Source organism: Hermetia illucens, chromosome 1 (assembly GCF_905115235.1).
Source record: "Hermetia illucens chromosome 1, iHerIll2.2.curated.20191125, whole genome shotgun sequence".
In the NCBI taxonomy this organism is placed as follows: Eukaryota; Metazoa; Arthropoda; class Insecta; order Diptera; family Stratiomyidae; genus Hermetia; species Hermetia illucens.
In genome coordinates, this window is record NC_051849.1 from 201,407,292 (window position 1) to 201,422,414 (window position 15,123).

Below are 15,123 nucleotides of genomic sequence, written 5' to 3' on the forward strand. Positions count from 1 at the left end.
ACTATTTTGAGATACATTCCGGGAAACATTCAGAGATTTTTTTTGAAACGTTTAAATTAAAAACAAAAGAGTTCTCCAACTGCGGGACGTGTAGCGAATCCAATTTTTATCTGAAATCAAAAAACTTTTTATTTTGCATCACTTACTGCACTGCAGCTGCAAATAATTATCTCCCAACAAATACAATACTCGTAGTTGGAGTTTGTTCTGTTTTACAGCGCGGTGTCATGGACTGATACTCTTGGCAAGGAAGTATGAAGTTAGCGCCTTGCTCAAGTACAGAAAGGGGGCGTTGAGGGTGGCGTCTGCCTATCGTATTCTCTTTAAGCTCATCACTCTGTGTGTAAACACATTCACTCTACTCTACCTCCCCTACCCAAAAAAAAAATTGCATATTGCAGGATTTTGACAAGGGTATCTGCTGGGAAGAACGAAAATGAGGTTGCCGGGAACGAACATCTAATCAGATAGACCGCAATTAACAGCCGATTTAGGAGTTATGTTCTGAATGTACATGACAAAGGTTCTGAAATCTGTCTGCTCGCATAGAAGCAGCGCGTCGAAACCCGAAATGCAATATGGACCGTTGTCGTGATGCTGCTGAGAGTTCTGTTTATTGGTGCTAGTGGGCGGTGAGGGTGAACACGTCGATGGAGATCAGTTAGTGTAAAAAAATACGAGAAATAGCGTACAGCGTAATATACAGACTGACAAAAGGAATTTCATCGTTGCATTGGTAAGGGTAACAGAAGCTGCCATAAACAGGAACGATAAGGCAATCGAAACAGTCGTGAGCTTTTCAATGGTTTTCATCGAGAATGATTTTGACAGCGTGAATAAGGGGTGTATTTTTAATTCCAGTTGCTCAATAAAGACCTTATCCTGCGAGAGTACTTTTTTCCTGCATTTCTAACTGGTGGTCAAAGGGTAGTATAGGTCCCAGGGCGAAACGTGGATCGGTACCCACGATGGAGCATAAAACCTGGGAAATGCCTTCTGAACCAACACCAATAGCTCCACTACCAAACCCTATCTCCACTTTCACGTGGTGACCGCTGGGAGCTCTTTCTTAACGAAAAGCTGCAGGCGGAGAAGGATGAAGGGGAGTCTCCTGCTCCTAAAAATGGGACAAATTTTACCAACTGGTCCTCCAGGTTGGGGGTTGGGTAGGGCTGAGAACCCTACAAGGGAAACAACTTGTTACGAAGCGACAACAGGAGCCTCGGACTGGACTGACAACACAACGACGAATCCGGCAACGAAAACGGATTAACGATTTGCGCATTTTCTCATCGAACGTGCCCTCCCTGTACAGAGATTGAGCTGCCAAGCAGCTAGCCGATAACCTGTCCCAACATAGGGCTGACGTAACTGCTTTGCAAGAAGTGCATTGGACAGGGACCGGTTTCCTGGAGAAGAGCCGCTCCACCATATATTATAGCGGCCATCCAGTAAACCATGTGCTCGAAGTAGGTTTCCAAGTCACCAAAAAAATGAAACCTGCTGTTACCGACTTTGAAAACATAAGCGAACGGCTATGCACTCTGCGCTTGCGAGGCAAGTTTAGAAATATAAGCCTCATTAACGTTAACGCCTCTACAGAGAAGACTGCAGAGTCGAAGAAGGATATCTCCTACGAGGCAGTAGAACTAATCCTCGAAGCCTGTCCCAGATTGAATATCAAAATCATACTTGGGGATTTTAAGAGCCTCAATAACCTCAGTCACCAGAGATCCTGGAGATGAAGCATCAGCAAATGATTTTCATAATCACCTGACGTACGTTATCATAAATACGGCCAAATGTATACTTGGCCTCAGTCGAAAAAGAGACGGAACGGCTTATTTGACGATGAATGTACGCTAGCAACGGAAGAGAAGAATGCTGCATAATTATTATGTACATTCTTCCGTGTTGCATTCTCAAAGCACACGGGCACGCGCATTTGGTGACGAAATTGGTCGATAAACAGCGTTGGATCGCTGTCGGTGTTATCGTTGACGGGAAGTCTTAGAGTGGTTCCAAAAAGGAGTTCAGTGCAGCTGGCGCCTAAGTCGTCTTTGAGCTAATTTTGTAGGCCCAAAAGGACAGTGGGTAAAATTCCAACTCAATTGGCGTTGTCTTCGTGGCACATTATAGCTGCCTTTAGAGACCTATGGAAACGTTCGCACCAGGCGTGGAAGTTTTACCAACAAGTCAGCAGGATGTTGCCTTACACACCTCGACGCTCATCCTGCCGAGACAAAGAGGGAAATCTGATTTCCGACAGAATGGTCATAATGAGGCGATGGGTTGAATACTTTGATGAAGTACTGAACAACCAGAACATCGGTGAGTTGGAGGTCCCGCCAACTGAAGACGGACAAATACTGCCACCACCAAGCATGGAAGAATCAGTCCGTGCAATTCATCGGCTTAAAAATCATAAGTCGGCATGGGCCGATTGATTTACAGCCGAACTGGTTAAACATGGAGACGACCAATTACACCAATTCATCAAGTGCAGCAATTATAGAGGTACCATGTTGCTGAGTGCTATCTATAAGATATTCCCCCCTACCTTGCTAGGCCGGCTAGCCCCATATGCCTCGGCCTCGGCGTGGTGTTGCGTTTCAACACACATGCTAAGCCATGCACTTAGTATAGACTGGTACCGTTGTCGCTTGTCACAGCGGGGCTCTGATTGTGGTCACAAAATCAATCCGTATCTTAAGAAGACCGTGGGATTAAGTCTTCCCGACGGGTACCCACGTAAAACCCTCAAGGACTCACGGTACAAGATCTTGCCAGTCCACATGTATTCCTCGGAGACTTGGGTTTACGGTTGGGGGGAAAAATTGCGAACACTTGGCCGGGTTAGAGAGAAGAATCCTCCGAAGAATTTTTGACCCCCTACATGAGGATGGATGATTCCGTAGCCTTCATAACGACGAAATCTATGATCGATACCATGACCGTCAAGTTGTGGATCAAATCCGACTCAATAGGTTACGGTGGGCGGATCACTTAATCCGTATGGATGAGGATGATCCAGCCCGGAAAATCTTTAAGGACAATATCTACGGTAGAAAAAGAAGACGAGGCAGACCCTGCCTGAGATGGAGTGATGGTGTAGGTCAGGACGCCAGACAGCTTTTAGGGATATCGAATTGGTGGACCTCGGCGCAAAACCGGGATGTCTGGAGTTCCTTATGAAGGCACGCCTTCATCGGATACCGGTTGTCGCGCCGTTGATGATGATGATAAAATCAGGTAGCGTTAGTTATGGTTATTTCAGTCTAATTACTTGAACGGGATTGCCTATGTTGTACTGGAGAAAGCGAGTGAACTTCTGTTTAACGAGCCGAGAGCAAAAATGTGCACTTAGAATAGAATCACATATGTATTCACTGATAGAGCAGATAGAAGCGGTTCCCGAAGAGTTGATGGATGCACAAACTCATCCCTAATATTAGGGACTGGATCAAGTTCAGATGTTTGAGAAAATGTGGGTTACATTGACTCAGATTTAATCGTCAAAGACAGAGAATATATGTATTTGAGTAGATCGATCAGGAGTGGCTCAAAAGGATTGAATTTTGAGAGACTAGTGATCAGCTTAACTCAGGATAAAATATTCGATTAGTAGGGTCGAGATGGGGAAAAATACTTTTTGGTAGGTGAGGATCCCGCACACGCACGAATGTCGTCCTTTGCCAAACTGGGGATGCTTTTTGATGATTTTTACACCTTCGTGCCAATCATTCATACATAAATAAGCGCTAGTTCAATTGAGGAAGACTATCTTTAATCTTGTATTACATACATACAATAAAACGTTGCTGCCAGAAGATATGTATGGGAGAATGATTGTTCATTTATACTTAAGCTCCAGGCTTTGGTTTAGGCCCATATTCTTCTCACTAAAGGGTTGCTTTACGTTGTTATGCGTGTTCTTCAAGAGCGTACACGTGGATTGCTTTGAATGCGGGACATCAAGGATATTTATTTCTATTATAGATAATCGTTTTCCTTTCTAAAGAAAATCTAGCAAGATGTATAGATCTGTAAAAATTGGTACTAACTTTATTTGAAAAGATGTTCTATACACTTCAGATTCAGATACACAAGAGTCCATAGAAAGCTCTGGAATTAAATATGAGATTCAATTCAGATACATTCGATTAAGATACTAGTGAAGTACCAGACTAAAACAATCTAATATCTTGCTAAAAAGAGTCAAGTATTAATTATCAGCATTGTATCTGAATGTTACAGCTGGAACATAAGATATTTACTTATCATAATTTATTTGTACTGCATACACCCTCTTTTCCAGCAGATAGTTCAGTTCAACTTTAAAAGCAGATATGGCTGCAACGCTCCCTGTTGTTATCGTGTTAATTTGCCTCATGGCAGGTTTCACAAAAAGCCAATATAAGTTATCTCACAGGACATTTTCTTTACAAAGTGATAATGTGCCCGCGGAAATTCCTTGCTCCAGTGATAAGTTGAAGTTTCCTTCGAATTTCGATGCGGTAGTGCAGTTACCGCTAAGTGTCTCCACAAAGGGTATTATTTTGCCAATGGATGGAGCTTTAATCTTACCCGAAGGTAGCGCTCTACAGTTTCTTCCTGAAAATCATAAAAATTGTCGAGGCAAGGATGTAGTATCTCCGCTTATCACTCAGCCCGTACGTATCAACTGGTTTGATTCGAAAACATGGAAAAATCTTCCAGATCAGGAACTGCAATCTATTCCTGATGTCGAGCGGATTCCTTGTAGCGGTGATACAATATCGATGACGGTGAAAAGAGCTACGTCGGTAGATTTGGATAGTGCGAGAAGCTTAAGTCATGGCAATTTTTATTTAGATGGACGAGAAGTTAGTTCTGTGGAACTGCAGAAGTTTTTCAAAACGGAATTGGGGCAGTTTATGTTCAAGTGGGCGGACAGTACGAAGGTTGAGGCAGAATCGTCATCGGTTTGTGGGTGTCATGATGAGAGATATACTCTTGAGTTCCAGCTTCGTGTTTGCAGCGAGTTGACCGAAGAGTGTCCTATTCCAAAATGCTTTAATCCAATTGTTCCCCTTGGATTCTGCTGTGAAATTTGCGGTGCCGCATTTAGGATGTACATAAGTGATTGCAGTAAATTTGATCAGGCGGGATTTGAGCGGCAAATTAAAGAACTTTCTAAGCAAATGAACTTCGAGAATAAGATCTTTGGATACGGTTCACTTATTCGGGAAAACAATAGAACATTTTATCAGTATATTGTCACTGATTCTGGAGATTACAATGAGAATAGTGTTCGCTTCGTCAAGGAAATGCAGAAGAAGTTCACTTCAGGAAATCGGGAAATATTCCATTCTGGAATGTTTTATGCTCCAAATTCTGGATTTTCGATTTGGACAATTATCGTCTCCACATTTTTCGTTGTTGTAACATTTTTCCTAATACTTTACGCACATTATGAACGAAATATATTTTCATCCGGACCATTTCCATCATGGCTAGTCTTTAATCGTCACAGGATTTTCCACTCACCATTTGTTTTCGCACGATTTGAAAATAATCCAGTGGCTGATGTTGAGGTTACTGAAAGTGTCGTTGTTGGACTGGAACAAGGAAGAGTTCGGGAGGATCAAGAAGCTTCCGCTACTGGAACGACAACTTCCTTTCATAATCCCATGTTTTGTGAAAAGGAAATTAAACAAGCAGAAACTATGAAATCATCTACACCAGATGCTGGGAAAGGTTCTGCATCTAAAGATGACAAACAATCTACTTTTACTGATTCAGGACATCAGATGGAAGAACTTAAGGATGAGGACGACGGGGAAGAGATGGTGGAGGTTGATTTAGGTTCTGAAATAAGTAGCGGAGAATAATTGTGAGTTTGGTTGAAATATGGAAATATAAACTATGCACAGTGAGATTTATCTGATTTATATCTCGAACGGAGATTGCAGAATCGTCCAAAAAGGCTGAACTTACCAATTGTAAAATATGAAGACCGAAATATAGCATATTATGAAGTTGGATTTTTGAGTGGTTGTTCGTTGGAGTTTGGTTTTATAATACTATTTATTCCCTGGGTCCCTAAGTAGCAAAGTTCATCATGATTGTTTGTTCAAAGATTTATGTGGAAGCACGTTAAATATTGTGGTTTATGCGGGTGATGTCCCTTGGGATTTTGTCATCCCGAATGGTATCGTGAAGGAAAGAGGTTATCTCTGGGGCTTTGTTGAAATGAAAGAAAATATCATTATGACATAATTGTTTGCCATGTTTCGGATACGTACATCCTGGAATATCTCTCTCTTCTGCTATATTAGAAAAATGGTTGAGATATGTTAATACGGTAGTATGTTCGCTTGTGCTAACACATATACAGTTGATAATGGGTAACTATATTGAATAAATTATGAATATCATCAATTTCTTTGAAAAATGATACATGAATTATAATAGTTTTGATTGTGCGCCCAGATATTTATTGAAAATTTTCTATGATTATGAAATACGCCCCTCGTTTCTGGTTGACTGTGAATTTGACTTTGATCAGTTAACGTGTTTGCAGCATGTTTTGTAAGTTTGTAGTTTTTAGGAAAATTCAGTATTTAGTTCTGTTCGAATTGATATATATATTCTGTGATAGTTAGACTCACTCTAAGCGGTTGAAATTTTACCTTTTCTGAAAAACGTTACCTTATCGAAATGGTTCCATTTCCTAATACGAAATTTGGGAAAACTGCTGGAACTGTAAGTCCCCAGGTATGTAGCGGGAGCCGTCATTCTAACTGGAGTTTAAGAGGGCCTCCATATATGTAAAAGAAGAGAGTGCATCTTTTGCACTGAATATAGCTATGTTGGATATGAAATTAATGGCATTCTTTATTACTTGCGAAACCGGTCTTCCGTTTGACCTTTGCAGTAAAAGGGGAAGTAAAGGAGGTACAAAGTGTATACTTAAATCGATAATCCACTCGCAGAAACTACCAATCGAGTAACCTAAAAAAAATGGTGGCCCTCCTATATGATATCCTGGTCGTGTTAACAAATACTGGAATACAAGTCCAGGGCTACGCGGACGACACTGTTTTAATCTGTAGGGGCAAATATGAAGATACCCTATGTGGTAGAATCCAAACTGGATTAAGGGTTACTAGTGCCTGGTGCAGGAAGGTGGGACTGCGGATCAACCCAACCAAAACGACCATAGTACCATTCACTAGGAGGCGTAAGCTGGATCACCCTGAAAACCATAACATTACATGATATGGAGGTGAAACGAGAAACAGAGGTCAAATATTTGGGAATCACGCTTGACCAAAAATTACTCTGGAAGACACATGTCGGAAACACTTGTCGGAAAGCCACGAGGGCTCTGATGACTTGCAGATCCATAGCAGGAGAAAAATGGGGTTGCAGCCCGAAGATACTACTTTGGAATATACTGCAATAGTAAGGCCAATGATTACCTTTGGAGCGGTAATCTGGGCAGAAAGAACCGAACTCAGCACACAAGCCAGGGAATTACATAAGCTCCAAAGGCTGGCTTGCGTGTGTATCAGTGGGGCAATGAGGACATGCCCAACGGCATCCCTGGAGGTCCTTCTGGGATTAACCCCTCTCCATCTGCACATACAGATGCGGGGCTGCACTGCACTGCCTGCAGGTTTTGTGAGGAGGAGGAAGAAACCTCTATGCACATCCTGGGACAGTGTCCGGCACTTGTGCAAAGTAGGTCGATACATCTGGGAGAACACTTAATACCAGATGCAAAGCTGAAACATCTGGAAGTGGGGAACATACTAAAGTTCCTAACGGTTACAGGCCTGCTTGAAATACTATGATCAATAGGTACACTACAGCCAGTAAAAGGGGCACAATAATTCTTCAAGGACGCCGTGTGACTTTCATCATCATCATCAACGGCGCAACAACCGGTATCCGGTCTAGGCCTGCCTTAATAAGGAACTCCAGACATCCCGGTTTTGCGCCGAGGTCCACCAATTCGATATCCCTAAAAGCTGTCTGGCGTCCTGGCCCACGCCATCGCTCCATCTTAGGCAGGGTCTGCCTCGTCTTCTTTTCCTACCATAGATATTGCCCTTATAGACTTTCCGGGTGGGATCATCTTCATCCATACGGATTAAGTGACCCGCCCACCGTAACTTATTGAGCCGGATTTTATGGTATCGCTCATAGATTTCGTCATTGTGCAGGCTACGGAATCGTCCATCCTCATGTAGGGGGCCAAAAATTCTTCTGAGGAGTCTTCTCTCGAATGCGGCCAAGAGTTCGCAATTTTTCTTGCTAAGAACCCAAGTTTCCGAGGAATACATAAGGACTGGCAAGATCATAGTCTTGTACAGTAAGAGCTTTGACTCTATGGTGAGACGTTTCGAGCGAAACAGTCTTTGTAAGCTGAAATAGGCTCTGTTCGCTGACAACAACCCTGCGCGGATTTCATCATCGTAGTTGTTATCGGTTGTGATTTTCGACCCTAGATAGGAGAAATTTTCAACGGTCTCAAAGTTGTATTCCCCTATCCTTATTCTTGTTCGTGTTTGACCAGTGCGGTTTGATGTTGTTGGTTGATTCGTCTTCGATGCTGACGTTGCCACCATATATTTTGTCTTGCCTTCATTGATGTGCAGCCCAAGATCTCGCGCCAATGGCCGCCTGCTCGATCTGGATGAAGGCAGTTTGTACGTTTCGGATGGTTCTTCCCATGATGCCGATATCGTCAGCATAGGCCAGTAGTTGGGTGGACTTAAAGAGGATCATACCTCCTGCATTTACCTCAGCATCACGGATCACTTTCTCGAGGGCCAGGTTAAAGAGGACGCATGATAGCGCATCCCCTTGTCGTAGACCGTTGTTGATGTCGAATGGTCTTGAGAGTGATCCTGCTGCTTTTATCTGGCCTCGCACATTGGTCAGTGTCAGCCTAGTCAGTCTTATTAATTTCGTTGGGATACTGAATTCTCTCATGGCCGTGTACAGTTTTACCCTGGCTATGCTATCATAGGCGGCTTTAAAGTCGATGAAAAGATGGTGCAACTGTTGTCCATATTCCAACAGTTTTTCCGTCGCTTGCCGCAGAGAGAAAATCTGATCTGTTGCTGATTTGCCTGGAGTGAAGCCTCTTTGGTATGGGCCAATGATGTTCTGGGCGTATGGGGCTATCCGGCCTAGCAAGATAGTGGAGAATATCTTATAGATGGTACTCAGCAACGTGATACCTCTATAATTGCTGCACTGTGTGATATCTCCCTTTTTATGTATGAAACAGATAATGCCTCGTTGCCAATCGCCAGGCATTGATTCGCTGTCCCATACCTTGAGCACAAGTTGATGAACCACTTGGTGTAACTGGTCGCCTCCATATTTAACCAATTCGGCTGTAATTCCATCGGCTCCTGGCGACTTATGGTTTTTTAGCCGATGGATTGCACGGACTGTTTCTCCTAAACTCGGTGGTGGCAGTATTTGTCCGTCGCCTTCAGTTGGCGGGACCTCCAACTCGCCGATGTTCTGGTTGTTCAGTAGCTCATGAAAGTACTCAACCCATCGCTCTAATATGTCCATTCTGTCGGAAATCAGATTTCCCTCTTTGTCTCGGCAGGATGAGCATCGATGTGTATAAGGCTTCATCCTGCTGACTTGTTGGTAAAACTTCCGCGCCTGGTGCGGTTGCTCCCTGTACTTTTCTAGTTCACAGACTTGTTGGTTCTCCCAGGCTTCCTTTTTCCGTCTGTGAAGTCGCTTCCCCGCTCGACGGAGTTCGTGATAAGTCTCTGCGCGTGCCCGCGTTCTTGGAGAATGCAACATTACTCGGTATGCGGCATTCTTCCGTTCCGTTGCTAGCTTACATTCATCGTCAAACCAGCCGTTCCGACTCCTTTTGCGGTTGGGGCCAAGTATATTTGTGGCCGTATCCATGATAACGTTCTTCAGGTGGTTGTGAAGATCATTAGTTGATGCTTCATCTCCAGGTCCTCTACTGACTGCGGTTATTGCGGCATCCATTTCCCTCTTGTAGGTGCCGCGGAGGGTTGTGTTGTGGATGGCTTCAGTGTTCACTCTCACCTGATTGTCAGAGGGGATTCTAGGTGGTATTGTTGTTCGAGCTCGGAGCACCATGCCAACGAGATAGTGATCCGAGTCTATATTGGCCCCCCGATATGTTCTGACATTCATCAAGGCTGAGAGGTGGCGGCGTTCGATCAACACGTGGTCACGTGGTCATACCAATGATAACGGACTGCGGATTATCCATTTAGGAGTATCGAACGAAGTATCTGGTTTGCGAGGAAAGCGGTCCACAAACATACGTGTCTTACCATTCTAACCAAATTGAGCACGTACTGATTGAACCCCGCCACCTCTCATACTTGTTGAAAGAGGGCCAGGACTATCACTATCTCATTGGTATAGGCTTGATACAGCGGTGACTGCAAACAGATTAGGCATTTGATAGAACCAAATGGCGTAATCGATCACGTCGAGCTGATCCCGCTTGTGAACGAAACAAAAACCAAAAAAGCGGGGCCCCGTACCGCACCAAAACTGGTTAATCAGGTGGAGGCACGTCTCCGAATTACTGAAAGCCAGGTGACTACACCCAAGAAGGGAGAAGTTGGGACGTCAAGCAGTGGATCCAAGGTGAGCATTGGTATACTGCATGGACTACAGCCAACGAACACCACTGCTCAAAGAGCAGGGACCAGCAAAAGCACGTCTGAGATAAATATAACAGACGTCAGGAAGGAGACAGGTCTCAGTGGCGCCAGGGTTAAATGGTACCTGCGCTATCGGAAGGAAGGCGTGAAACCAGAAGAGGCCCTTAAGAAGGCTCAGGACAGACCTAAGCCATCTCTACCGGAGCCGAGAAAGCGGGGAGCAGCAGAGATCAGCCCGCATGAAGGGAATGCTCCCAAAAAACCCAGACCTGAACCCACGGGAGGAGAAAACCCGGGCAGGTCAGGAGTGAAGGCAGGACCCAGGAAGCCCGGCATTAGCTATGCTAGTGCGGTCAAGGGCATTCGACTGGCCATACTGCCAAAAAGGTTTCCCGAGCAAATACTCACTCGGGAGGAACAGGAAATCATTGAAGAACTTGTCGCCAAGCAGATGATCAAGGGATGGACGTCGAAACTGGTGTTAACCGGGATACGCTTTCGACCAGGCCTTATACTGGTGGACTGCGCAACGGAAGGTACCGCAGAATGGGTCAGAACCATAATTCCTAGATTGCCAGGCTGGGAAGGGGTGGAACTGTCAACATGCGCTGGAGATGATATACCAGGAGCCCACATGGTGACAGTTTTTCTCCCAAAGGCCGCGGCAATAGTAACAGAAGACCTCATGAGACTCTTAATTGCTCAGAACGAAGATCTCCATACTCGACTATGGAGAGTCTTCAGAAACAAGGTGGAGGGAAAGGGTAAACTCCTCACGATCGGGGTAGATGACCGATCCCTAGAGGCAATTAAACGTCGGAGTTGTCATATCAACTACCGATTTGGCAACATACCCGTGCATGTGCACAAGGAAAAGCCAAGGAAAGAGACCTCGGAGGAGGCATCGGGTGGAAAACTTACCGAGGTCCCTGAAGAAGTCGCGGAAGCCATAGAGGCGGAAAGAACGGGATCAACCAGGGAAATAGACCTGCTACCCAGTGAAGAGCAGAAGCTGGACGACCTAGACCTAGGACTCCTAGGCTCGGGGTGGACAGCGACGCGCAGGAAAGCGCCATGTCGGAGGAGGAGGGTGACACTTCGACAGTGGAGAAGAGCTCCAAACAATAACGGAGCCAATGGCCAGCACTAGGATAGCCCAGATAAACCTCCACCATGCGAGAGCTGCATCTGCAGTGATTGCAAGGGCAAATTCCAAGGAGAACATTGGAATAGTGCTGGCTCAGGAGCCGTGGGTGTACCGGGGGCAGATTCGCGGTCTGCAAGGAGGAGACATGCAGGTAATTTGGGACTCCTCTTGTGAAAAACCAAGAGCTTGCATAATTCTCAAATGTAATCTAAAATACATATGTCTTTCAGAGTTCTTAACCGGGGACCTTGTGGCTATCCAAGTCTCATTGGAAGCCGGGAGGAGCACTCGAAAGGTAGTGGTAGCATCGGGATACTTCCCAGGAGACGAGAGCCGGGCTCCACCGGAACAAGTCGCAAAGCTGACGGAGTATTGCGAGGAGAGGGCGTTACCATTTCTTCTCGGCTGCGATGCCAACGCCCACCACGAAGTGTGGGGAAGCAGTGACACTAATCGTAGAGGTGAGTACCTTCTCGAATTTATTTTTAGTAATAAGTTAGAAATATACAACGTAGGGAACACTCCAACATTTGTGATCAGCACCAGACAAGAGGTACTGGATATAACTCTAGGAAATACCCTAATGAACGGGATGGTCAGGAATTGGAGGGTGTCGGATGAACCCTCAATGTCTGATCACAGGATAATCAGATTCGACATTGAGGGTAACTCCGAAATAAAAAGAATAATAATAATGGGAATCCTACACAATGCACCTGAGCAACAACATTGCCCACCTTCAAGGGAGCGGTGACATCAGGAGCGAATTAGAATTAGAAACGGTGGTGGAAAACCTCAACACAATCGTCATTGACGCATATGAGGCCAGCTGTCCGGCCAAGACAGTCAAGTCATCAAGGGATGTACCATGGTGGAACAGAAACTTAGCCAGAATGAGAACGGAGGTACGAAAACTTTTTAACCGGGCAAAACGAACCGGGGACTGGCGGAGGTATAAAAATGCACTGACTGCGTATAGCAACGCCATCAGGGAAGCGAAACGGAACAGCTTTAGGGAATTCTGTGAAGGGATTGAACAGATCACAGAAGCAACTAGGCTGTAGCCAAAGACGGGAGAATATCCTCTGTCTGCTTGAAAAAGGAAGATGGGACATTCACCGAGAATGAGGAGGACAGGGTACACCTGCTTCTCAGAACTCATTTCCAGGGGTCCTACTCCTCGGCGGCAGGCGACAATAATCTGCCTGACACCCCAACAACGAATAAAAGGGGAAGGAAAGAGAGCTCGAAACTAGCAAAAGAGGTATGCTCAGAAGCTAGGCTAAGATGGGCAGTGGGAACCTTTCAACCAATGAAATCTCCCGGAGCAGATGGCATTTTCCCAGCACTTATCCAGAGAGGCCTAGGAATTATCCCAGAGTCTCTTCTGAGGGTGGTAAGGGGGAGCATAGCACTGGGTTACACACCAAGGGCATGGAGACGGGCAAAAGTGGTCTTTATTCCGAAGGCGGGTAAAAAGGATCCTTTTCACCCTAAATCTTTCAGACCAATCTGCCTAACATCGTTCGTACTCAAAACGGTGGAGAAGGTCATAGACAACTATATTAGAACTAACGTTCTAAAGCGTAATCCCTTGCATCATTGTCAACACGCCTACCGGGCAGGAAGGTCAACTGAAACTGCTCTGTATCAGCTGACAGAGGTACTACGGGACGCCATTGAAACAAAAGAAATTGCACTGTGCGCGTTTTTCGATATCGAAGGAGCATTCGACAACACATCGCACACAGAGATACAGGATGCCCTGAGCCGCAAAGGAGTGGGAAACACCCTGGCACTCTGGATGGGCAAAATGCTAGAAAGCAGACAAATAGAGGTACAAACAGGTACAAATTCTATTATCATGAACACCACTCAAGGCTGTCCACAGGGCGGAGTACTATCGCCGCTGATGTGGAGTATGGTAGTGGATGAACTCCTGGACGTGTTAACTAATACTGGAATACAAGTCCAGGGCTACGCGGACGACATTGTTCTAATCTGTAGGGGCAAATATGAAGATACCCTATGTGATAGAATCCAAACTGGATTAAGGGTTACTAGTGCCTGGTGCAGGAAGGTGGGACTGCGGATCAACCCAACCAAAACCACCATAGTACCATTCACTAGGCGGCGTAAGCTGGATCACCTGAAAGCCATAACATTGCATGATATGGAGGTGAAACAAGAAATAGAGGTCAGATACTTGGGAATCACGCTAGACCAAAAATTACTCTGGAAGACACATGTCGGAAAGCCACGAGGGCTCTGATGACTTGCAGATCCATAGCAGGAAAAATATGGATATATACTGCAATAGTAAGACCAATGATTACCTATGGAGCGGTAATCTGGGCAGAAAGAACCCAACTCAGCACACAAGCCAGGGAATTACATAAGCTCCAAAGGCTGGCTTGCGTGTGTATCAGTGGGGCAATGAGGATATGCCCAACGGCATCCCTGGAGGTCCTTCTGGGATTAACCCCTCTCCATCTGCACATACAGATGCAGGCAAGGAGATCAATATTCAGGATGGCCGGTAGCATGAGTGAGGCGGGGAGCTGCCTAAATCGAAGGAAGATTGATATCCTTTCTAGGCGGTATCCCGAATTACTGATACCGAGGGACAACATGACAACGAGGTTTCACTTCGATAAGAAGTTTGAAACACGTTGGACTAACAAGACAAACTGGGAAAGCGTGGCTGCGACATACGGCTTAAACCAGCAACTGATTACTTGGTACACTGACGGATCCCTCACAGCAGAGGGAGCGGGTGCCGGTGTCATTGGTCCAAGGAAAATGTACTTTGAGCCAATGGGCAGGTACACTAGCATATTCCAGGCGGAAATTTACGCCATAGACAAATGTGCCTCCTTTAATCTGTAAAGGAACTACAGGGGGCAGAACATAGCTATTCTCACCGATAGCCAAGCAGCGATCAAGGCACTTAGGTCCAACCAGGTGAACTCTAAACTGGTATGGGAATGCCTTGAGAGACTGAATACACTCGGCTCGTCCAACAAGGTCTGGATACTTTGGGTTCCAGGCCATGCTGGGCTGGAAGGCAATGAGGCAGCGGATGAACTAGCCAAGAAGGGAGCAGGGACGCCTTTATACGGGCCAGAACCCTTCTGTGGAATCGGAAACGGTTTCATGGCTATGAATCTAAGAAACCAAGAAAAACGGTTGAGGGAACTATATTGGGCGGGCCTACCAGGGATGGAGCAGTCCAGGGTGCTTATTGGGGGATACGAACCCATGCGTACAAAGGATTGCTTAAACCTCACCAAAAAGAAC

General features: G+C 45.4%; 2 protein-coding genes across 3 annotated transcripts in view; one reads left to right on the forward strand and one right to left on the reverse strand.

The window, feature by feature from the left end:
• LOC119661748 overlaps window positions 1-15,123 on the reverse strand; it is a 450,161-nt gene that overhangs the window by 63,433 nt on the left and 371,605 nt on the right. The window lies entirely within an intron of this gene.
• LOC119661749 (protein amnionless) lies at window positions 4,314-6,020 on the forward strand. The gene has a single exon (XM_038071219.1). The coding sequence runs from the start codon at window positions 4,350-4,352 to the stop codon at window positions 5,871-5,873; it is 1,524 nt and encodes a 507-aa protein (XP_037927147.1). The 5' UTR covers window positions 4,314-4,349; the 3' UTR covers window positions 5,874-6,020.